The sequence below is a fragment of the Hemibagrus wyckioides genome, linkage group LG08 (assembly GCF_019097595.1).
Source record: "Hemibagrus wyckioides isolate EC202008001 linkage group LG08, SWU_Hwy_1.0, whole genome shotgun sequence".
NCBI classification, from domain to species: Eukaryota; Metazoa; Chordata; class Actinopteri; order Siluriformes; family Bagridae; genus Hemibagrus; species Hemibagrus wyckioides.
The window spans coordinates 5962009-5985000 of record NC_080717.1 but is presented as its reverse complement, the minus strand read 5'-3'; the positions used below and the strand labels follow the sequence as shown (position 1 = coordinate 5985000).

Below are 22992 nucleotides of genomic sequence, written 5' to 3'. Positions count from 1 at the left end.
ATGAGAGGAGGGACGAGAGGAGGGACGTGGGCCGCACTCATCCGCCAACCGCAGGGGAAGGAGAGGAGCAGGAGGAGGAGAGGAGACACGTCTCCGGGGAGAGAAAGGAGGTGGCCACCGTTAAGGAGGAGGTGAGCGGCCAATCGGGGACGAGCCAGCCGATGCAGGGAGAGATAAGGAGAGAGGGAGGGAGGAAAGAAATAAAGAGAAAGCATATGATGATGAGGAGAGGGAGGGAAGGAGGGGAACCGTGAGTAAGGATCGAGAGGAATGGAACAAAGCAGGAGCACCCGAAACAAGAGACGCTCCAATTCACACAAACTTGTGAAGCCAGTTGCATTAGTCAAGCTGAGTCAAGTGGGACATTATCGTCATTCCTCTATATGACATGTTTCGTCGAACTCTTTCATCTGGACCATGGGGCAGCATTTAACGATACAGCAGCATGACCACATGAAGTATAATTACACAACCTTGTGGCATGAGTGCAAAAATACAACAAATACATAGGAGAGTGCAGCAAGGTAAACAGGGGTAGAAATGCAGAAAGACTGATAGATAGATAGATAGATAGATAGATAGATAGATAGATTTGCCTAACTAACTAGCTCGCCATACGTTATTACTGTACTGTAGATGCCACTCTGTTGCCCATTCAGTTTCCACTCAAACAGGACATAGGACTGGGCAGCACGATGCATCTCTATACAAAAAATTAAATGTTCATGGAGTTTTGCGATTCATATCGTGTTAATCAGCATTCTGGTAATTATGCATGTAATGCAGCTGCCTTGTTTGGTGACAAGCCTGCAAGATCATCTGCACTTTATCACCAACAAATATTTTACGTTAAACGGTCACACAATCACATTATAACGAAAATAACGATAAGAGCTCTCCTGTAGCATTTAAAAATCACTAAAGGCCACAGAAAACAGCCATTTTAGCCACTTTGGAGGTCAATTTCTTCCATGTTTAACTCTTTATTTATTTATTTATTCATTCATTCATTCATTCATTCATTCATTCATTCATTCATTCATTCATTCATTAATTCATACATTTGTTTGTTAGTTTGTTTGTCTATTTATTTATTTATTTATTTGAAAGTGCCCTTGGTCATTTCTGTGTCTAACCTTCCAAATCTTTGTGAGAATATATAAAATAAATGTAATTTATTTTCGAACGGTAAACCTTTTTTCATGGCCATTTTTTAATTATTTCATACAGACAAAAAGGCACAAAATTTTTTTTTTTGTCATAATTTTCTCATTTAGAATTTGCTTAAAAGGAAATCATGAGGCCAGTTCATGAATCACATTGAACTGTGACCTGAGGGTATTGTTACACTTGACATTAGAGGTGCTGACTTTATGATTTGCCCACCTTATAGATAGATAGATAGATAGATAGATAGATAGATAGATAGATAGATAGATAGATGTTCAGTCACAGCAAGAGACAAATGAATGGATTTATTAATTAAAATTCAAAGAGTCTTGACCGGTCCATAGCATTTGTATATATGTCTGTGTAACCCAGTCGGCAGAATACGTTGTATTTAAATACAATGCTTCATGTTACTTCTGTGTGTGATTGGTCAGGAGGACATCTACCGGTGTGAATCAGTGAGGCTGCTGCAGGAGGCGCTTCAGATGAACCAGACTGAAAGCAACACAGCACAACAAGGTGAGCACCACAAGGCTGTGTGTGGGGAAGAGAAGGCGTATGGTTGCGTGCTTAGCGTGGGAAAGAGAAAGTGGCAGCTTTACTCTGAACAGTGGACATGCTGGGACTGATCCCGGGGTATTATTTCTCTCCACTGCTGAGAATACTGAAGCTGTGTTCTTTTCAAATGGCTGGTCCAGTTTCAAAAGATAAATCTGCTTAAACTAGTGACAAACATGGGGATACGGACAGTACTATAGGATTAAATGTGGCATGTTTTTGGTCAGTAAGGCTCTGGGGGTGTCACAATGATCCTATTTAATCACAATGCCCTAATGATCTGATAAATAGATACACAGACACATTCAGCTTTTTACTGACTGTCGTTATAGTTTACAAATTATTTTGTGTTTAGAAGATTTGGAGCCTGTCCCAACCGCTCCTGGACCTGCGGTGGGTGAAGCGTGGGAGCAGCCCAGTCTCTCAGCCGAACCCACAAACAGCAGCGACGAGTTCAGCGGCCTAGAAACTGCCTTAAAGGTGGAGCGCGAGAGGGAGGAGGCGGAGACTGCGCTGACCAGCCCGTCTAATGCAGTGGACAGAAGCGACAGCGTGGAGTTCATCGGGCTGGACGGTTTGTGCAGCTCTCAGCAGGACGCTGCTTCCTCAACACATGAAGCCAACCCTGCTGATATAGGCTGCGGGAGCCAGGGCGACGACGAGGGGGAGGAGTCAGGACGAGAGGGCGAGGACTTGCTGCATTTCTGTCCTCAGTGCGGCGGCGGATTTAACTCTGCATCCGACCTGGCTGAACACGTGTGTCCGCTAGCAGAGGAACGTTTCCCGTGTTCGGCGTGCGGCCGGGCCTTCAGTCACGCCTGGAGCTTAAAGAGCCATGAGTGCATACAGGCGGGCGAGCAGCCTCATCGATGTGAACTCTGCGGGAAACGGTTCACACACTCGCGCTCCCTCGAGCGCCACCAGCTGGTACACACAGGCGAGCGACCACACCAGTGCCCACAATGCGGACGCAGTTTCAGCCGCCTGGGCAACCTAGAGCGACACCAGCGCATCCACACTGGCGAGCGACCGTACGAGTGCGGCGCGTGCGGCAAACGCTTCAGTCGCATCGAGTACCTCAAACGGCACCAACAGATCCACAGCGGAGAGAGGGGAGACCGGAACCAGGCGCTCAGTGACACAGAGCTGAAACGCAATCAATGCTTCTCCAGCGCCTGATGAACTGCTTAACACTTGACCTAATTCTCCATCCAGCTTTAAAGACCAACGATCTGTAGTCCCTGAATGTCCTCAGATCCTCCAAGCTGATTATTTTCCCACACCATGATATCATGCATATCTCACAGGACTGCACTGTTTATCGATCATTGTTACAGGATTAGCTTCTGCAACACTCATACTGGAGAACGCAAATGAGCACAAACTGATTTATTTTATTTATTTCTTTTAATCTGTGAGCCTCCTGGCATCGCAGAGCTTCCTGATAACATGGAATCCGTGGGTGTGATTCGGAAGAACGAGGCTTTGGTGCGATCCGTACACTATTAATTATTTGCTGATTTGGCGCGTCGGTGTTTGAATATCAATGAATACAAACCTTTTTAAAAGTAACACATGAATTTGTTATTTACAAAATATATTGCCAGTCACATGTAGAGATATATTCGTTAATCTATCTTTTTGTCCATATTGTACAGCCCTAATATGCTATCTTGTCCTGACTCTAAACGTTCATGCTCTGTCGGGAAAGGACCGCACTTCTTGCACAAACATGTCAGTGAAAGTATATGTGTATAATGTTATGCTTGAAGAAGAAGAAGAAGAAGAAGAAGAAAGCACACATACTCCTCTGCATCAAACAAGTGCACCATGTCTGGTGTATTACACTCTGTGTGAGTCATGCAGTTCGGTGTCGCCCTCAGCTACAGCTAGAATAAAGTCTGCATTTCACCTGTAAGGAAAAATCAGGATTACAACCTAATCCCTGATCTTCTACCACTTATAGCCTGACGCCTCATATTAAGCCTTATTTGAATGGGATTAGTGTCTCTTTTATAATCATTTTAGACATCACCCTTTATGAAAAAATATCTCTTTGTAGTAAACAGATTCCAGGAATTCCGAGTCTTGGACCATTTGGAATTCTATTTATTTACACAGTAATTAACGTTGGATGATTAATGCGAAAATGCTGACGAATTTATTTCCGGAAAAATAAAGGATATTGTGATTTATGTTTTGTATAAAGTGACTTTATACAGTCTAAAAGCCCTTTTAATCAGCCTGAGCAATCCTTTTCTGATTTCTTTTTTGTGTACACATGATGAGTGACCAATAATATTGGTGTATATTTTTTAAAATCACAGAGGTGTCATGTCAGGGTCAGACTAAATTTATTAATCCACCATAATTAGAGTAATGCTGGTTTTCAGTAGGCAGTTTTCTAATGGAAGGAGGCAGAGAGAGAGAGAGAGAGAGAGAGACACTTGGGAGATCTGGACTACTGAAATAAAATCCCAAAGTAGCTCCTGCAAATGAAGGAATTGATGAAGGAAAACTAATCCCATTTGAAAAAGGGTTTTAAAAGTCATTTGCATCTTAAGCCCCATTCAACAAATTGCCAAAAAATGAAAAATAAAAAAATATGCTGACTTATTAATCCATAAACAGCATTAATAGGATTACAAAAGCAGATTTTTAGTATATATTTTTTTTTATTTTGAGCCAAAACATGACCCATGAGGTCCTCACAGAAATATGTCAGGTTGCCAAAGTGTGTCTGAAATTTTTTAATTCATTATTTATTTATTTATTAATTTATCTTTTTTAATTATATACATACCAGAGCCCTGAGTTTTGCCTAATCCCAATTGCTGTTATATAATACACACTTCTGTTGTTTTAGTACATAGGTACAAAAGAAAGTGTTTGCTGAGGTCCATAATCATCACATCTTCATAGAATGTATTCAATTCAGATTCTTGGGTTAAATTATTAAAATATTAAAACCAGACCTGATCTAACGTCCGGGATAATATCTGTCTCATCCGTGAATCCTTAAAACTTATCCTTATTTTATCCGTCATGGCTTGACGCTCATGAAAACACATATCGTGTCCACATTATTATTATTATTTTTAACAAACACTGTAGTGGTTTGTGAACTATTAGTGAATGTATTTCTTCTTTTTTTTTATTTGTGTATCTAAAATAAACTAGGAATTACAGAATATTTGTCCTGTCTAATGGACATTTACATTCAGCGTTTTTGTAAACAAAAATAAAAATTCAAACATGTTTGTTTTACTTTATTTCATTAAGCACAGCTTTAGTTTAAAACGGACCCAAGGTTTCCCAGCAGGACATTGCCCAAAGCATGACACTGCCTTCGTCGGCTTGCCTTCTTCCCATAGTGCATCCTGGTGCCATGTGTTCCCCCGGTAAGCGACGCACACATACCCAGCCATTGATTCATCAAACCAGCCCACCTTCTTCCATTGCTCCGTGGCCAGTTCTGAAGCTCATGTGCCCATTGTTGACGCTTTCAGTGGTGCACAGGGGTCAGCTTGGGCACCCTGACTGGTCTACGGCCATGCAGGACCATACGCAACAAACTGTGTATTCTGATACCTTTCTATGAGAACCAGCATTAACTTCTTCAGCAATTTGAGCAACAGTAGCTCGAATAGTCAGCCTTCATTCCCCACATGCATCAGTGAGCCCTGGCCGCCCATGACCCTGTCGCCGGTTCACCACTGTCCCTTCCTTGGACCACTTTTGATAGATATTGACCACTGCAGACTGGGAACACCCCACAAGAGCTGCAGTTTTGGAGATGCTCTGATCCAGTGGTCTAGCCATCACAATTTGGCCCTTCGTCGAACTCGCTCAAATCCTTACGCTTGCCCATTTTTCCTGCTTCTAACACATCAACTTTGAGGACAGAATGTTCACTTGCTGCCTAATATATCCCACCCACTAACAGGTGCCATGATGAGGAGATGATGAGTGTTATTCACTTCACCTCTCAGTGGTCATAATGTTATGCCTGATCAGTGCATATCTAAAAATGCCCCCACAGATTTACACAGAAAAAAAAACATATTAGGGTATTTTGACTCTTTGCTCTGACACTTAGAGAGGTAGACCAGGCTGAAACAGAAAACACTCCTGATTTAAAAAGAACATTCAGAATTCCTGCTCTGTCCTTCTGTGTTTAGGTAACTTTCTATGTAATGTAATGTTGCTGAATTTGCACACTCTCATGCACAAAGCATCGCCGTGGAGCCGATCTACATATTAAAACCGTGTACTGAAAAAAGTATCACGCTGCTTAGGTGCTGCCGAAGGAAGTCGTCTGGTTTCCTCTGTAAAGTTTTAAAGCAATCCTTAGTTCTAAATGAAGGAAATGGAGCAGTGGGTTAGATGATCGTAGACATTTTCTGCATTAGATACCGGAGCACATTCCACAAGGGGGAGTGAAACCCAAGCAAACACAGCAGCTGTAAACTGAATCAGAAGTCATGCTGACCTCCAAAATCTTTGTCCAGAGGTCAAAATAGGTTAAATTTGTTTACTAATGCAGTTTAATTCTAACCTTCTCAGTATCACTCCCTGTCTGTAGATAGATTAGAGTTTCATTTTTACTAAATAAAATGCTAAATAACTCTTGTTTCTAGGGCTCGGCCCCTTAGTTCCAGTGAAAGGAACTCTTAATGCTTCAGCTTCATACCAAGACATTATGGACAATTTCATGCTCCCAACTTTGTGGGAACAGTTTGGGGATGACCCCTTCCTGTTCCAACATGACTGCACACCGGTGCACAAAGCAAGGTCCATAAAGACATGGATGAGCGAGTTTGGTGTGGAGGAACTTGACCGGCTCACAGTCTCCGCTCTGATTCATCCTAAAGATGTTCTACAGTGTTGAGGTCAGGACTCTGTGCAGGCCAAACACAGTCATGTGCAGTCATGTTGGAACAGGAAGGGGTCATCCCCGAATTTGTAAAGCTACAGCATACAAAGACATTCAATACAATTGTGAGGTTCCAACTTTGTGAGGAAAACCACATACAGGTGTGATGATCAAGTGTCCACATACTTTTGGCAATATAGTGTATACAGTATGGTCCAAAAATCTGAGACCACATGGAAAACTTTGTTGAGTCTTATCCCTTCCTCTGAGGTGATGAGATGACACTCTGATGGATTTGATCCAGCATTTCCACTAATCGCCTCAAACCACTAGACCTTTCTGTATAATACAGTATAAATTATTTTAATGTATTTCACAGTGCATTAACCCTTAAATAGCTCAAATCTAAACAAAATATCAGAACAAAAGTGAAGAATTTATTTGAATATTTTTTTAAAAAACCTTATTCTAACTAAACAGTTGACTTCTGACTTAGATTTATAACTAAAGCTTATAATAATAATAATAATAATAATAATAATAATAATAATAATAATTATTATTATTATTATTATTATTATTATTATTATTATTATTATTATTATTATTTTAAAAACCAATATTGTATATTGTATAATTTTCATGGGACAAATCAACACAGAAAAATGTTTTTTTTTAATTGAATTTATTCATAATTAGAATAATAAACATTTGGGATTTGGAATTTTTTTTGTTTAATCTACATTTGTTGAAAATGTTCATTGATACAAAAAAAATCATTTCTTTTAATTTGTTAATTCTTTTAAATCTCATTCATTATTTTTAATTCCTTTCTGCATCATGGTTGACACAATGGAGTTGAGCTGAGGATGAGAGTGAGGCGCCTCCTGTATCTGTGAGCAGTGATAAGCGTTAATCAGATGACTTACCTGTGACTCAGGAGGTCATGGGTTCAAACTCAGTCTGTCACCGCGTCCATCCCGTCTTTAACCCTGACAACTTCCATGCGTGACGTCCCAAAAATTACAAATTTCAGTCACCTAAGTGCCTAAATGCTTTGTGTACACGTTTCTCCCGGCAGGTGTTTTCTGAACAGATGGGAATATAACACAGTGTTTCTCAGCGATTTTCAGAAGGTCGAACAGATTGTTTTCATGAGATGTTTAATTCATCCCAACGAGACAGTTCGCCTGTCAGTGGTGCCGGGGCCAGGATGCAATCTCATTGCCCTTAACCTGGCACAGGACATAATCCATTGAGTCACTTAATCCCTTTTTACTGCTGGTTTAAGGTACAATTTCAATCACACATAGCATTTTGATGAGATTTTCCCTAATTGTTGGCTTTCTAGGAATTTGAAAGCATCCAAAAATATATTTTATAGTTCTCCTGATTGAATTCTTTGACTCAGAAATGATCACAATATAAGGATATGAAGGGTATATATACTTCATATGTAGGATATGAAGTAAATTTTTAAAAGTTCAGGACAGTCTATTTATTTTAAGGTTTTAAAATCTGCCTTAACCAAACATCACGATTCTGATTAACCCTTTAAATGGTGACTAAAACCAGACCATGTCTACATTACAAGCTCCTATGTCTGTCTATTAGCAATCGCTGCTTTAAATCCTCTTTAAATTTAAAGCATTTTCTCTCTCCTTTCCCCCCCCTTTTTTTTAAATAGACAGTCATTTAACACCACTGTGTAGCAAATAGTACTTAATATCCAGTGTTATTTTACTTGTGTCACTTAATTCTATCTTCCTGTTTCATTTCTGCTGCAGAGTTTCAGTGTTTATGATGCCCCATTGATATACAGTAGTGAATCATTTGTGGATTTTCTGATCTACAGTAAAATAAAGACATTTTTTCCGAAGCAAAATAAGATCTATGTAAACTTCACTGGTGGATAGAATACAAAATATACTACCTCGATCAAAAGTACGGAAATAACTACTATAGAAATAATTCACTGGACGAAAACAAGTCAGGAAAATGACACAGATGAGAGTAAATGAGTCGAGCTGAAAAACTAGCTGAGTAATTACTTTTTCATATGTCTACAACTGACACAAGTAATCCGACAATGTTATGTTCTGTTAACTAACCAAGTGAGCTATGCCGAAGTCAACACCACCTTCATTATTAACGAGTGTTTTTGCAACTGATTAGCCACATACTGTTTCACATACTGGTTTCAAGAGCTTGCAAGCTTTGTTTGCTAGCTAGCATTCCTACATGTTTCTAGCTACACATTTATCCACCTAGCTGCCCATTTAAACATTATCCTGGGTGTTTCCTACAGGCTCGGTGTATTCAACACAACAGGAAATCACAGCTTTCTTCCGATAAAATCTGGTTAGCTACTCTATCTTACTCAGCTAGCTGATGGTTTATCGGTACATAATATCCTCAGGTTGGATGATGAGCTGTGAAAAGCCACAGCACAAAGTGTTTCTATCAGAGAATTAAAAACTATAAGTTGGTCGTCTCAGCCTTCACAGACATTCCCGCTGCTAAGTATTCAGTGCCTCAGGTTTAAGCTTTCAGCAAGAAAAATGCTTTATTTTGACTGGGTCTTGAAATTTCAGTGCAAATATTGTCAATAATTGGCTTAAATTCTTTGTCTTTGTTAGTTTAAATGTTTTGTTTTTCAAATGCACCACAGTTTAATATTTTATTTCAGAAAATGCACATTAAATAAAATACTATGATTTAGTATTTCATTAAAGAAGTACAATTTCCACTGAACATGCACATGTAAGTACAGTAATGAGAGTTAGTTAGTTTCCACTACGGTAGATTTAAACAGAGTCCAGTGTTAATTAGCTCTCAAAAGGACACCACCACATCTACTTTCCTTGCGATTAAACCATTTAGTGCATTTCTTCCTCATCATATTCACCTGCATATGCAAGCTTAAATTCATGTCCTGCATGCTCTTTCAGACACGGTTTAGTTAATCGAATAATGCATTTGTTCAAACAGTAGTTTTCCGTACACCATGTATCGGAGCTGTGAGCGTGGCAAGCAAAGGCAGCATCTGTTCTTAATGAGGCTCTCACATCCAAGGTCAATAGAGTCAGCAGGAATCTTTATTGTTTAGTGCTAATGAGTAATTACTGCATTGCTAATCAGTGGCACATCAAGAAAAAACAATTGCACAGAAAGACAGAAATCCAAAAAGATGCAAGGAGACAGTTAAATAAAGGCTCGGGAAAAGAATGACCAATTTTCTTTAGAAAAATAAGCAGACTACAGAACGAGCATGTAGCTTTGACTTGAATGCACAGCAAAATAAAAATGATATGAGTGTGCACAAATATTTACAGGTCACGCTTTATTACATTCACCGATGCAGCAACTCCTCTTGTCTCACCTGGCATGAAGGTCACAGAGTACCATACGTCTGACCGAGGCAAACAAAACACTCCATCCTTATGACTGACGAAGGGAAAGATGGAGTGTATAAGATAAGGAAAGCGAGAACCAATAGGGGGTATCTGATGGATACAATTTCAGCAGGAAGAAGTACATATGCTGAGGAACAGACACCGTATCCTTCAGCCCTAAAGCATAAAACACCCACACTTTGCCACAGAGCAAGAGACGGAGAGAGAGAGAGAGAGAGAGAGAGAGACGGAGAGAGAGAGAGAGAGAGAGATGGAAAGAATGTTAGCAGACTGAACAAAATCAGAGACTAGAGCATCATAAAGAGATGAAAGGAAACATACGTGGCAAAGGAAGATAGTTTAGAAAAAGAAAAGCTTAATTTTACACACTGAAAGCCACGTGGAACTGTATTCGTTTCATGTCTAACAAGAGGGTAAATGAAATAAAATTGAAAGAACAACAGATTCAGTGAAGACACTTCAGATAGAAACAAACAGGGAAGGGCAGGACAGGTGTTAGATTACAGAGAGAGAGAGAGAGAGAGAGTGAGAGAGAGAGAGAGAGAGCGTTGCAGCGATGTTCATGCTCATTCGAGACGGACAGGGAGGGGGAGGCAGTGGTGGCGGGATGAGCGCTGTACCGGAGAGGACGCCGAAACAGGTGTGTGGACATGTCTATGGGAGAAAACCTACCAAAAATGCACACTTACCTGTGTCTTGTGTTTTCTAGAGATATCTAAGATAATTGTTTCTTCTATTATGTACAAATTTGAGAGCAATTTTTATGCTGTGAGTTTAATGCAGGATGACGTCGAGACATGGTCACATGAATTAATTATAGTGTCTACTTCGTCGTATTGTACGGTGGTTAATAAGTTGTAAAGAATTTCATTCGTATTAGGTGCAATTACGCTGCTATGTATTCGAATGACTATGAAAATGTCAGAAGGTTTTTATGATGATTAATGATTAATGAGTACCTGGCTATTAAATGCTTAATTCATGACGTGAAATGAAATGTCTTTTCTTCCAAACAAAAGCTTCAACAGTGTTATTTTATAAGTAAATGATGTTAATGTTTGGTCAACGTTAATGACGTCAGAAGTCATTGGTAAAACTGAACTGAAATATATTCTCAGTTAAGTAAATACATCTTTATATTTTTTTTTACCACAACAAGGTGATTTATTTTCATTTATCATGGTCCATCTCCATCGCCGAGACCTTTCTTTTAAGATGAAATACGCAGTAAGCTTCCAGGCCCGCTTCAAATCAACAGTAAGAGCAGCAAGCTGATATATCCAGGACTGAAGGCTCATGTTCTATTAAAAACCAAGGCTCCTGTATAGTCATTACCTAGAGCTCATTTGACCACACATGAGATCTTGCATTCTATTAACACTGGATAATTCAGAGCCAATTCAAAGATATCCCAACAGTCTACCAGCTCTGGGTATGCTTTGATCCAGAGGGATCTCATTTTACAACCATTAGGTACTCACATTGAGCCAGAAATCCTGATGTGAACCAACACTGGGTAATTAGGTTATGGCCAATCTGGAAATCGTATGTTATACAACACTGGGTACTCAGTAGTGGGTTGAAAACCTTACAGTCTACCAACATCGGGCATTGACGGTGTTTGAATCCAATGGAGTCCCATTTCTCGTACACTGGTTGGTCATACTGAGCCAGTCTAGAGGACTCATGTTTCACCAACACTGGGAACTTACAATGAATCAGTTGTGAGATCTGAATTTTTTACTAAGACTCCAAAACTGTGGATATTGCTGAAGAAATCTTTGGCTGAAAACTTAAAAGTTAGTCCAAAGATCTCAGATTCTATCAACTTTATGTTGTGCCATAACAGATAGCTTATAAGATATATTTAGCTGAAACTGGGAAGTCATACTGTTCTGATACAAAGACCTCATTTTCTGGCTCATGATGATGTAGAGATTTTAGGTTCTTTCGAACACTGGCCGGTCATGTTGCACTAATTTGGAGATCTCATGTTCTAGCAACACTTTGTATTTGTGTTAATGGAGAGATCTCAAGTTCTGTTAACCTTGGGTACTCATGTTAATTTGCAGATCTCAAGTTCTGTCAACATTGGGTACTCGAGTTTTGCCAATCCGGATATCTCATGTTCTTCTAACACTAGGTAGTCATATCAATCCAATCTGGAAATCTCAAGTTCTATCAACATTGAGTACTCAGAGTTAATCCAAAGATCTAGATACTGAGTAATTCTCATTTTTGCCATTCTGGATATCTCAAGTTCTACCATCAATGGGGAGTCATATCTAGCTGAAGCTAGAGTTCTCCTTTTCTGAAACTGGGTGCTCATGTTAATTCGGAGATCTCAAATTCTACTAACACTGGGTGGTCAGGTTGTGCTAATTTGGTGATCTCATGTTCTACCAACACGAGGTATTCATATCGAGCTGATCCGAAGATCTCAAGTTCTCCCTGTATGAAATACTATCAATCCCAAAAGGCTCATGTTTTCCAGAACTGTCAGCTTGTGTTTCAGACAGCGCTGTTGTTTTACCACTAATGAGTGCCCATATTGTGCCAGTACTGACAGCTACATTAACCAGACCAGAGGACTCATATTTAGCCAATTCCAAGGTCATACATTAACCTATACTAAAAGGACATTTTCTAACAGGATTGAAATTTTTCATTTAATCAAATATGGGTGTTTTTTAATTGAAGCTGCTGATGTTCCAGCGGTGTTACAACTCACCCATCCTGTGCACAATATCAAAAGCCATTACACAGGATTAACTCCTTTAAAAAGGATCAGATATGTAAACCTGGGCCGACTGTATGCATGCCTCATACCATGTCAGTTCCATATAATATTATACCATCTTCCTGATGCCAACAGGTCCAAGCTGCCATCAAGAAGACGGTGGAGAAACAGAAGAAGCAGCTTGAAAATGGTGAGGCCTTCAGCAACACACCTAAATCTAACGGGGGATGGAGACAGAGTCTGTCTACACAGCATGAAAGAACAGGAGATGGAGATGAAGAGGAGGATGTAGAGGCGGTAGCTGAGACAAAGGAACAGCAAGAGAATACTGACCTAACGCCCATTGTGGATTCCATGTTTGGCCAAGTAAGAATGCATAATATATACACAGACAAACAAATAGACTGCATCCTTTATGGAGATGGCCTTGAGAAAATGTGATTCTGTGAAAACAATGGTTTGCAAGCTGTGCCAACTATGTGCTAAGTTATAATACAGTATATTTAACTACTACATAGACTTTACACATCTACTTTGTCATTTTAATCCCTCAGTTTAGTTCTAAATCAGGCAAGTCGATTACTACACATATCAGGAACACTGTGTCCTGTTTGTCTACAAACATTTACCTCAGTCAATATCACTGATTTTAAAAAGATACAGGACTTAATTTGCATAAAACACGCCGCAAGGCTGCCCAAATTCTCCCTGGAAAGATTCACAAATACACCCATGCACTCAAAATCGTAGCAGTAGCAGTTCCTGCGTGATAAAGCATTGTCCTTCTGAGTCACTGATGAAAAATCTTTTCCGATCTTTTCTTCTCAAGTCTATTTTTACACGCGTATGTTACCCTATAACATTAGTAAGTAGGAAAAAACCCCAATTTGCTTTGTGAATAAAATGCTTAAACCTGTTAAATCGTTCAATTTCGATCATTGAGTCAGTTAGAAAATATGTTCGTAATTGATTATCGCCACTATTTTTATTTAGCTACTGGGATTTTAGTTAGGTGCGATCTATTTTTTAATATACTGTATATATGTGCTTTAATAAACTTTCTTATAAATGATATTTAAGCAGAGAAATATCCCAGCTACCAACTTTATTAGGAACCCCATGTACTCCTGCGTGTTCATGCGATTACTCGGTCAAGGAAATCTTGTGTCAGTGTATGTAATAATGCAGAAACAGGTCAAGAGCTGGAATGGAGAACAAAAATGATCTCACTGACATGGGTGATGGTTTTAGACAGGATTTGGGTTTGAGTATTTCAGAAACTGCTGATACATCAGACTTAACAGAAAGATGTTCAACAGATTGACGTGAAAAGCCAAAAATAATCAAGGAAGACTATGGTATCTAAATAAAGCACTCTTTACAACCGTGGTGAGCAGAAAAGCATCTCAGAACACACAACACTTTGGGTACAACAGCATGAGGCTACATGTTGATGCACGAGCGCTTCATGCTAATGAATATTATATACTTTAACAAAGCCCTGTTGCACCAACACCCATAGATACTCCTAATTAGTCTCTACTAATCTCTGCCTTTAGCCGACTCGCTGAATACTTCCTCACAAAGCATATTCCCTTCCAGTCAAATGAGTAGGTGACTGACTGGCATAAGATAAAAGATAACACAACGTGGCCTGTTTTGCTAAGCTTCACTCGCGAGTCAGTGACCTCTGTTTTGTGGTATTGCGTTCCTGTGCTAAGGATAATCTTGCTGTAATCACTCGGTACTGACATTTTAGAGCCGGAGAAAAGGGAACAGGAAAGACACCCAATCTGAAATGCTCACCTTCCCGGGAAAGACTATAGCCTCATGATTATTTAATTTGTCTTTAGAGGTAAGCGACATGTATTTTTTCCCAAAATGCACAGATCTGGTCAAGGTTCAGCTGAAATGGACAGCACGCTGTTTGAATATACAGAATGGTGACAGATTAAAGGAAAAACTGCTTTCTCTTATACTGTTATAGGGAACAACTGGTATCTTTAGTGTGAAGCATCATAACAAATCAATAGAAAGTACTTCACCTTTATCCGATAATGAAAAATGGGGTTGCTCTCTCCCGGGATGACCCCTGCCTCAGTCACATGGCATGATGGCATGCTATAGGCTTATATACACTGACCAGACCTCTATCCAATAAAAATGAAGTTAAAAGGAATATCGTCAGGGAAAAACCATCACTGTAGGACAGTTTCAGAGGTGTCTAGAATCCACACCAGGGGAGAACTGAAGCTCTTCTGGACTCTTATATTGACCAAACACCTTACTAACACGCTTTATATTCGTGCTTTACTTTGTCACCTCTCTGTACATGTTGCATAGTGGTAAGATAACTAAATCAGGTAAGAATTATGGATTTTTACACACACCCTGTCTCTCAGATTCCCCAATAAATACCTAAAGCAGCTAGAGAAAACACTGAACCACTTCCTGACTGGAAGCACAATTCATGTAGTTTTATAGACTGGTTTCTGTGAAAGTTTTCACTTGACAGGAATCTATAAATTAAGCTCTATATTTATAAAAATGCAACTTTTCAGAGATGGCACTGCTTTAGAAAAAACTGGATGAAACATGATCGCAGCGTCGTCACTTTCTATCATGTCTGTCTCATCCTAATACCTTTACTGTAAGAGTATTACAGTTGTAGTTTTGCATTTTTTATGCCATGTAGTTTAAATATTTATGGCAAACAACTTAAGCTTCTGTTTTAATTGAATTCAGCGTAAACAGGATTTTTCGTTCAACAGGGATAGGTGTTGAAATACTTATTTGTGGGGTTGAAAAATGTTCTACAGTGATAACAGTGGCTTTTGTAAGTAGTTCATCCAGTACACTGTATTGACTGTAATTGATGTGGAACATAAAATCGAGCCAAATCCTAAAAGGGATGTACGCTTCTGCTGCCACCTAATGTCTAATGGTACTCAGAAGCACTGAACATCCACACACACACACACACACACACACACAAAGTATGCTGTGTGATACAACACATAATTACTCAGGCTTTGAAATGCAAGCTGACTTGTTAACTGCAATCCCATAGCAAGAATGACCTCATTTGATGAGACCCTTACACACACACACACACACACACACAGTTTGACCCTGGTTATATAGACCCACAGCTAAATGTATCGTAACAGTTGGATATAGTGTAAGCAGGGGGCTAAAATCTGTTCATGTTTCTTATAGACATTAGAGAGACACAGAAAGGTATTGCTGAGGTGAGCGTGAGTGTTTTGTTGTACGTATACATGAGTACGCAGGCGGATTAACGTGGATTATATAGCCGGACTGACTTGCAAAACCTGGTAACAAAAGCAACATTTTGCTAGAATATAAGCCAAAGAGTGGCAGATGAAGCCGCTGCATAGTGATTAGATTAGGATTAAAGCATGCACACATACACACAAACAGCAAAACACCACACAAACATGTAAAGTCAGCTGTAGCAGTCCTTAAAAACCCTGATTTGCCCACTTCTGCATTTCTTCTGGATTACCCATCTTCCCTTTTCTCCTATTTCTTCACTCTCTTCTTTTTTTTCCCCTTTCACTGTCCATCTGTACGTCTTTAATCTGAAATGTGGGATTAAAAAGGGTCATTTTCTTGTCTAATACTCACTCTGCCCACCCCCTTATTCTCTCAACCAGCTTGTAAAAGTCATTTGCACGGGGCAGCAATCTGTGGTAAGAGGGCAGGCAGGCGTGAATGAGCGGGTGCAGCAAGAGTCACGGAAAAGATGGAAAAGGAAGTGAAAGATTGCTAAAAAAGTGCAAAAATGCAGGTTAATGTTAAGGCTGTTAATGCGTGCTTGACACTAATTGGAGAGTTTTTAAAAGGTGAGTGAAAAAAAACCCCAAAGAGATTTTCTTGCGTCATTATCTTAGCTGGACTTAGCAGGGGAACAGGACAGGACAGTCTGTGATGAGAAGATGAGGCTGATTAATTAAAGTGAATTTGTTGAACGAGGATAGCGTGCTGAATATGAATAGTGCAAAATTCTCTAACGTCGCTATATAGAAAGAAAGGAAAAGGAAGACAGGAAAGGAAGTATTGAAAGAAAAAGGGTTAAAGCAAGAAAGAATAGCAGGTCACTGAGGACTAATGGGAAACTGCACCAATCCAGCAAAACACAAACTAAAAAAGGTAAGGTACGTGTTTTAAAGTTTTAATGCTATTGTGTGTAGATGAGCCATTAACACTGCAATGCGCTGTTTGAGACTGTGTGATAAATTATATAACGCCATGTTGATGCCAGTTTTGTGATTTTCAGACACTTTGTACTGCTTGTTTTAAAGACAAATCAGGAACAGATCCTAATTACTTTGTATGTCTTAACTGATATCTGGCTCCACCATAAGAGTGTGCCTGAGAGTAATGGATTGATCAATGGGGTGGGGTCACCCGAAGTATCCAATGGAGAGAAGGAGGTAATCTCTGAGTTTAAACAGCCTCTGAATGCGCTGGTCCAAAACTGCACTATGCTGCACAACATCATCGGACCCGCGTGCATCTTCCTCAGGCAGGGCTTCTGTAAAGCTCAGCTCGTATGTATTGCAGAAATCCGATCTTCTCATCAGTATATTAACCAAAACCCCACTTCTAACATTTGCATCATCATGTGGACACATCATCATGGAAACATCTGTCATGCCCTCAGTTATCACCTTCATTCAGTTCAGTACCTGCTTAATGATGTGTCCCAGCGCTGATGTACGTCTATAGGTTTGGGGACACTTGGGGCTCATGAGTATATTCATTTTGATTTATTTATTTATTTAATTTTTGCCTAATGCTGACCCGTAGTTCAAAGGTGTGAAACTAGAGTGTTATAGATCGATAATGTTCATCTCTTTCATCACTTCATGTTAATACATCTGACACAGCTTCTTGAAAGCCTGTATATCATCTATCCCAAAAAATTACTGTGTTATAACTCCAGGGTTCAATCTTTAGCATGGGATACTGTGTGTGTGGAGTTTTGTATGTTCTCTCCATGTATCTCCATGTTTCCTCTGGCTTTTCCTGTGTCCTCCCTCCTCTTAAAAAGTAAAGTAAAGCTTAAAGGTGCAGTGTGTGACTTTTTAAAGACTTCTTTCTATGGAAATATCTAAAAATTAAGAGTCTCTGCGCACCACCGTTATTCGTCCAATCAGGACAAAGCAAAAGATATACACCATTAATGTTGAGGCTTTGGAAAGGCCATAAAACATAACATAAACAGCTAATTTCGGCCACAATTGTTGACTACACCTTTAAAAGTATATCTTCTGTCTTATTATCTTCACATTTAGGTATAAGAATGATCTTTTTCCATCCAACATGTTGACCAAACTGCTAATTGATGCTGATTTGACATGGAATGACTCCTTCGTCATTTCAATAATAGCAAAGACATTCTCAAAGTTCTCATCACTATGGATCTATCAGTAAAATAGGACTTTTTGTGTGACATTTAGCACGATCTCACAGTGGAAAGCTTCGCATCATATTATGGCAACCATTACTCAAACAATATTTGACAATACTTTATGCTTTTTTGAGCAAAACTGGATTTTTTCACCAATGATCACAATCACAAAAAAACTGCAGAACTCTCAAATATCAGGATGTGAAATGACAATCAACAGAATAACAGAAAGGTTCATAAACAATGGCAGATTGTGTAAAATGAATGAGACTGGAGAGGATTAGCTGCAGGAGGTGGGTCGGGGGTCCATCCTGAATAATCCACTGAGAGTAGTATTAGTATTAGTATTACCAATAACATTGTAAATGGAATAAAGCATCATTTCAAGCACTAAAGTGAACAGCCTCATCCATTATGTCGACTGTGTAGATGTGTGTGTGTGTGTTGTGGGGTCTTTCTGAAGCTAAACCTTTCAAATCTTTTTATCTGAGGCTGTTGCCATGCAACACTTAATCTAGTCCTCGTGGTGAATCACATACTAATGGTGTGTGTGTGTGTGTGTGTGTTGTATGTAAGAATTCTCACTATTCCACATGCTCATTTTCACCCCTCATCATTTTTTGCTCACTCTTACATACTTTGGACATTTTCTACAAGTGGGATTCTTAACATGATGAGCCTGGGAGTGAGAAAGAGGGAGAAAAAAGGGATGATGGACGGAGAGTGTGTATATCTTAGGTAGTAAATGTGTCTAATTGTTTTTTTGTATCTCACGCTGCTGTCATGCAACAGGACAGGGATCTCCGTCCGGAGGAGATAGAAGGTATGCTTACAGAAATCATAAACAAGTCTTCATGTTGGTAGAGAGCACAACTCATCACTTCTGTGTGTGTGTGTGTGTGTGTGTGTGTGTGTGTAGAGCTGCGGGAGGCTTTTAAAGAGTTTGATAGGAACAAAGGCTACATCAGCTGTAAGGATCTGGGCGAGTGCATGAGGACTATGGGATACATGCCGACGGAGATGGAGCTCATCGAGTTGAGTCAACAAATCAGTGAGTGACGTCTTTAATCATTATATTTTATATAATTATGTTATTTGATATACTATTATGTAACACAAGATGAGGCTATATTATGTGACTATTATATTATGACTATACATACTACTGAGTAGATATAATATGTATAATTGTTATATATATAAATTGTTCATACATATACATGAATATATTTACTAGATAATACATCTACAGTATAATGAAGTTATTTAATAAACTATACCATGTGGATTTGGGGGTGGGGAGGGGTTAGGGTGCCCCCATGATTGGACAAAAAACACCATAAAAGTGTCCTCTATGGTGTAAAGTGTCCTTTAGGATAAGAATGCCCGTCTAAGGTGCCACTGTTTGCATTAAAATTGTGATGAAGAGCCATATAGGGTGCGCTTCCAGTGGAGAAAATGTGATGCAGTGCCCCCTAGGGTGGCCTTACATGTGAGAAAACATGAGGAAGTGCCCTCTAGATTGCATTTTAGTGAAGAATAAGAGATGTGATGGCTTTTGGAGCTCCATGCATGTAAGGAAATGTGATAAAATGCCTTCTAAGGTGCTGTTCCTCTGAGGAATAAATGATGTGGTGCCCTATAGAAAATGATATGAAGTGAACTATGGGTTTTCTTATGTTTGAGAGAATATTGTATTCTAGGGAGCGTCTATAGTAGAAAAAACAATTGTTACTGCCTTATTGTACTGTATAATTAAGTTATGTAATATGTGTAGCATTATACTGTACACTGTTTGCTATATAATGTATTCAAAATTTTTGGAGAATTATTGATGCACAATGATTAACTTAATAATTATATTATTAACAAGAAAATGCTTGTGTGTGTGTGTGTGTGTTCTGCAGCTGGAGGCAAGATCGACTTTGAAGAGTTTGTGGAACTGATGGGCCCTAAAATGCTCGCAGAAACAGCAGACATGATTGGAATCAAAGAATTAAAAGATGCCTTCAAAGAGGTTCCTGTACACACATCATACACTTAACACGCTGTGCATGAACACATGTTTATCATACTTTCTCACACACACTTAAACACAGCTCATAACCTCGCTTATGAGCTGAATAGACCTAGATAAGCTTAATGTAGTAGTGCAGCCAGCTCCAGATGATGACTGATATTCAATCACCTTAATGGAATATGCTAGAGTATTTCAAACTAATCTTATTTCTGTAGTGTGTGTGTGTGTGTGTGTGTGTTGTCTAATTCCTAATAAGACCTCGAACACGTGTCACATTAATAGTATACAATTTAATTTTTAATGAATCATCATACTAATAAAATAAACATTAGCATGGCATGCACCATTGTAGTGGGCTTTATTTTAATAATCAATGAGCTCAGGTCATATTTCTCGAACATCTCATGATCTCATCAAGTCTTGCTCGGAGATGAGATTACATGAAGTATAATGACTTATGCCTGTGATATTTTGCTGCACAGTTCGACTCGAATGGCGACGGCCAGATCAGCATTAGTGAACTGAGGGAGGCCATGAAGAAACTGATGGGTGAGCAGCTGAACCCGAGAGACATCGATGACATCATCCGTGACGTGGACCTCAATGGAGACGGACAGGTGGACTTTGAAGGTCAGTTAAAAAAGAAGAAAGGACCGAATATCATCTTTAGATGAGACATACTGTATAATAAGGATGAAAGAGTTCCATAAGTAGTATGTACACCATATTGCCAAAAGTTTTGGGACACCCCTCCAAATCACTGAATTCAGGTGTTGTTTTTCAGGGGTTGGGCTCTGCCCCTTAGTTCCAGTAAAAGGAACTCTTAATGCTTCAGCTTCATACCAAGATTTTGGACAATTTTATGCTTCCGACTTTGTGGGAACAGTTTGGGGATGACCCCTTCCTGTTCCAACATGACTGCACACCAGTGCACAAAGCAAGGTCCATAAAGACATGGATGAGTGAGTTTGAGTCCTGACTTCAGGGACGTCTGCCTTTACATGCACATGAATGAAATATGGAGTTGTCCATATAACAGCTTCAACTCTTCTGGGAAGGCTTTCCACAAGGTTTAGGAGTGTGTTTATGGGAATTTTTGACCATTCCTCTCTAGAAGCGCATTTGTGAGGTCAGGCACTGATGTTGGACGAGAAGGTCTGGCTCACAGTCTCCACTTAAAATTCATCCTAAAGGTGTTCTATCAGGTTGAGGTCAGGACTCTGTGAAGTTCCTCCACACCAAACTCACTCATCCATGTCTTTATGGACCTTGCTTTGTGCACTGGTGCGCAGTCATGTTGGAACAGGAAGGGGTCATCCCCAAACTGTTCCCACAAAGTTGGGAGCATGAAATTTTCCAAAATGTCTTGGTATGAAGCTGAAGCATTAAGAGTTCCCTTTTACTGGGACTGAGGTGCCAAGCTGAAACCCAAAACAACACCTGAATTCAATGATTTAGAGGGGTGTCCCAAACACGCTCATTCCCAGACTTTTTCCCCACAATTTTCCTATTTTCCAAATGCTTCAATGTGCATGATTTCCTGCTTTGCCTGTTTTGCTGTACATTATTTCCTGTATTCCGCATAAGTTTTTATTTCCTATGCTTCAGTGTTTTAATGTGTATGATTTATGGAGGGCATGGTGGTTAGCATGCTTGCTTCACACCTCCAGGGTTGGGGGTTTGATTCCTGCCTCTGTCATGTGTGTGGAGTTTGCATGTTCTCTATGGGTTTTCCTCTGGGTACTCTGGTTTCCTCACCCAGTCCAAAAACATGTGTTGCAGGTTGATTGGTGTCTCTAAATTGTCCATTATGATCTGTGATAAATTGGCAGGATGTACCCTGCCTTGTGCCCCGAGTCTCCTGGTATCGGCCCTAGGTTCCCGGCATCACAGTAGAATAAGTGGTGTAAAAAAAATACATGCCTTTCCATTGCTTTAATAGTTATGATTTCCTGTTTTATCTGTTTTATTAATAAAAGACTTCCTGTGTTCTGGGTTTAATGTACCTCCCTAAGTTCCATGAACGATTTTCTGTTGTCCTAGTTGTAATATGAGTCATTTTCTATTTCCCCAGGCTTTAATTTGATCATTTACTATTCGCTTTTAGTTGCCAAAAGCAACTTAAATGTCTTTCGCTAGCTTTTTAAACTCAAATGTACCTGTTTTTGTTTTTCTTTCTTTTCCCTTTAGAGTTTGTGAGGATGATGTCACGCTGACGGTTCATCACAGAGGATCTACCATAAATAATCTGTTATATAGAGTTGGAGTAGCGTAGCCTACGACTTTTTTTATTCAATTAAATAATAATCAGATTTATTTTTTCAGTTTATCTGTATGTTGAAGGAAATATTTAATAAAGCAGTTTACTGTGGTTTACTAATCAATGTAGTTATTCGGATGGGTTTCTTTTAGATCATGGAAATGTGCGTGAGGAGAAAAAGGTTCGAAAAGAGCTGACTTCATACTAAAACACTATTCTATAATTTCAGGTTTATAAATATTAAATTAGTATCATCTAAATTTAGCAAGGGTTATAAATATTGTACATTAAGCCGAAGTACATCTGAACAGGATGCTGTATTAGCGCAAAACTCTATCAGTTCCCGTAGTTTATGAGTGTTAGCATGAGTTCTTGGGGAAGACCACCAATTTATCTAATATGTGTTTTGCTGTAGGCATAAGAAATTCACACAATGAAACAAATCTGTTTCAGTCATTTCATTTTTATTGAAAAGGTGACCAGGATTCTGTACATTTGATAAAGGGAGATGT

At 39.3% G+C, this 22992-nt stretch overlaps 2 protein-coding genes across 6 annotated transcripts in view; both read left to right on the top strand.

Moving 5' to 3' along the window:
• si:dkeyp-121d2.7 (zinc finger protein 623) overlaps positions 1-3524 on the top strand; it is a 4801-nt gene extending 1277 nt beyond the window's left edge. For 4 of the 5 annotated variants that reach the window (XM_058397808.1, XM_058397807.1, XM_058397806.1 and 1 more), the window contains 3 exons: positions 1-131; positions 1605-1689; positions 2084-3524. The exon at positions 1-131 is cut by the window's left edge and continues 75 nt beyond it. In XM_058397808.1, coding sequence (XP_058253791.1) covers positions 1-131; positions 1605-1689; positions 2084-2907 — 1040 coding nt within the window. In that variant the 3' untranslated portion in view covers positions 2908-3524. The remainder of the gene's footprint in view (positions 132-1604; positions 1690-2083) is intronic. The other variant, XM_058397809.1, reaches the window with a different exon arrangement.
• Positions 3525-10276: 6752 nt separating this feature from the next.
• On the top strand, positions 10277-22599 carry cabp2b (calcium binding protein 2b). Its single transcript, XM_058396411.1, has 7 exons — positions 10277-10660; positions 12896-13126; positions 18993-19023; positions 19120-19251; positions 20108-20217; positions 20703-20850; positions 22411-22599. Exons 1-7 carry the CDS (start codon positions 10577-10579, stop codon positions 22434-22436), a joined length of 762 nt encoding a protein of 253 aa, XP_058252394.1. The 5' UTR covers positions 10277-10576; the 3' UTR covers positions 22437-22599.
• Positions 22600-22992: the final 393 nt, after the last annotated feature.

Excerpts from the sequence above, each read along its gene's own strand:
- cabp2b (XM_058396411.1), top strand. The coding sequence starts at position 10,577 with ATGTTCATGCTCATTCGAGACGGACAGGGAGGGGGAGGCAGTGGTGGC. Across the intron at positions 19,024-19,119 it reads CCGTCCGGAGGAGATAGAAG|AGCTGCGGGAGGCTTTTAAA; the intron begins GTATGCTTACAG and ends GTGTGTGTGTAG. Across the intron at positions 19,252-20,107 it reads CGAGTTGAGTCAACAAATCA|CTGGAGGCAAGATCGACTTT; the intron begins GTGAGTGACGTC and ends TGTGTTCTGCAG.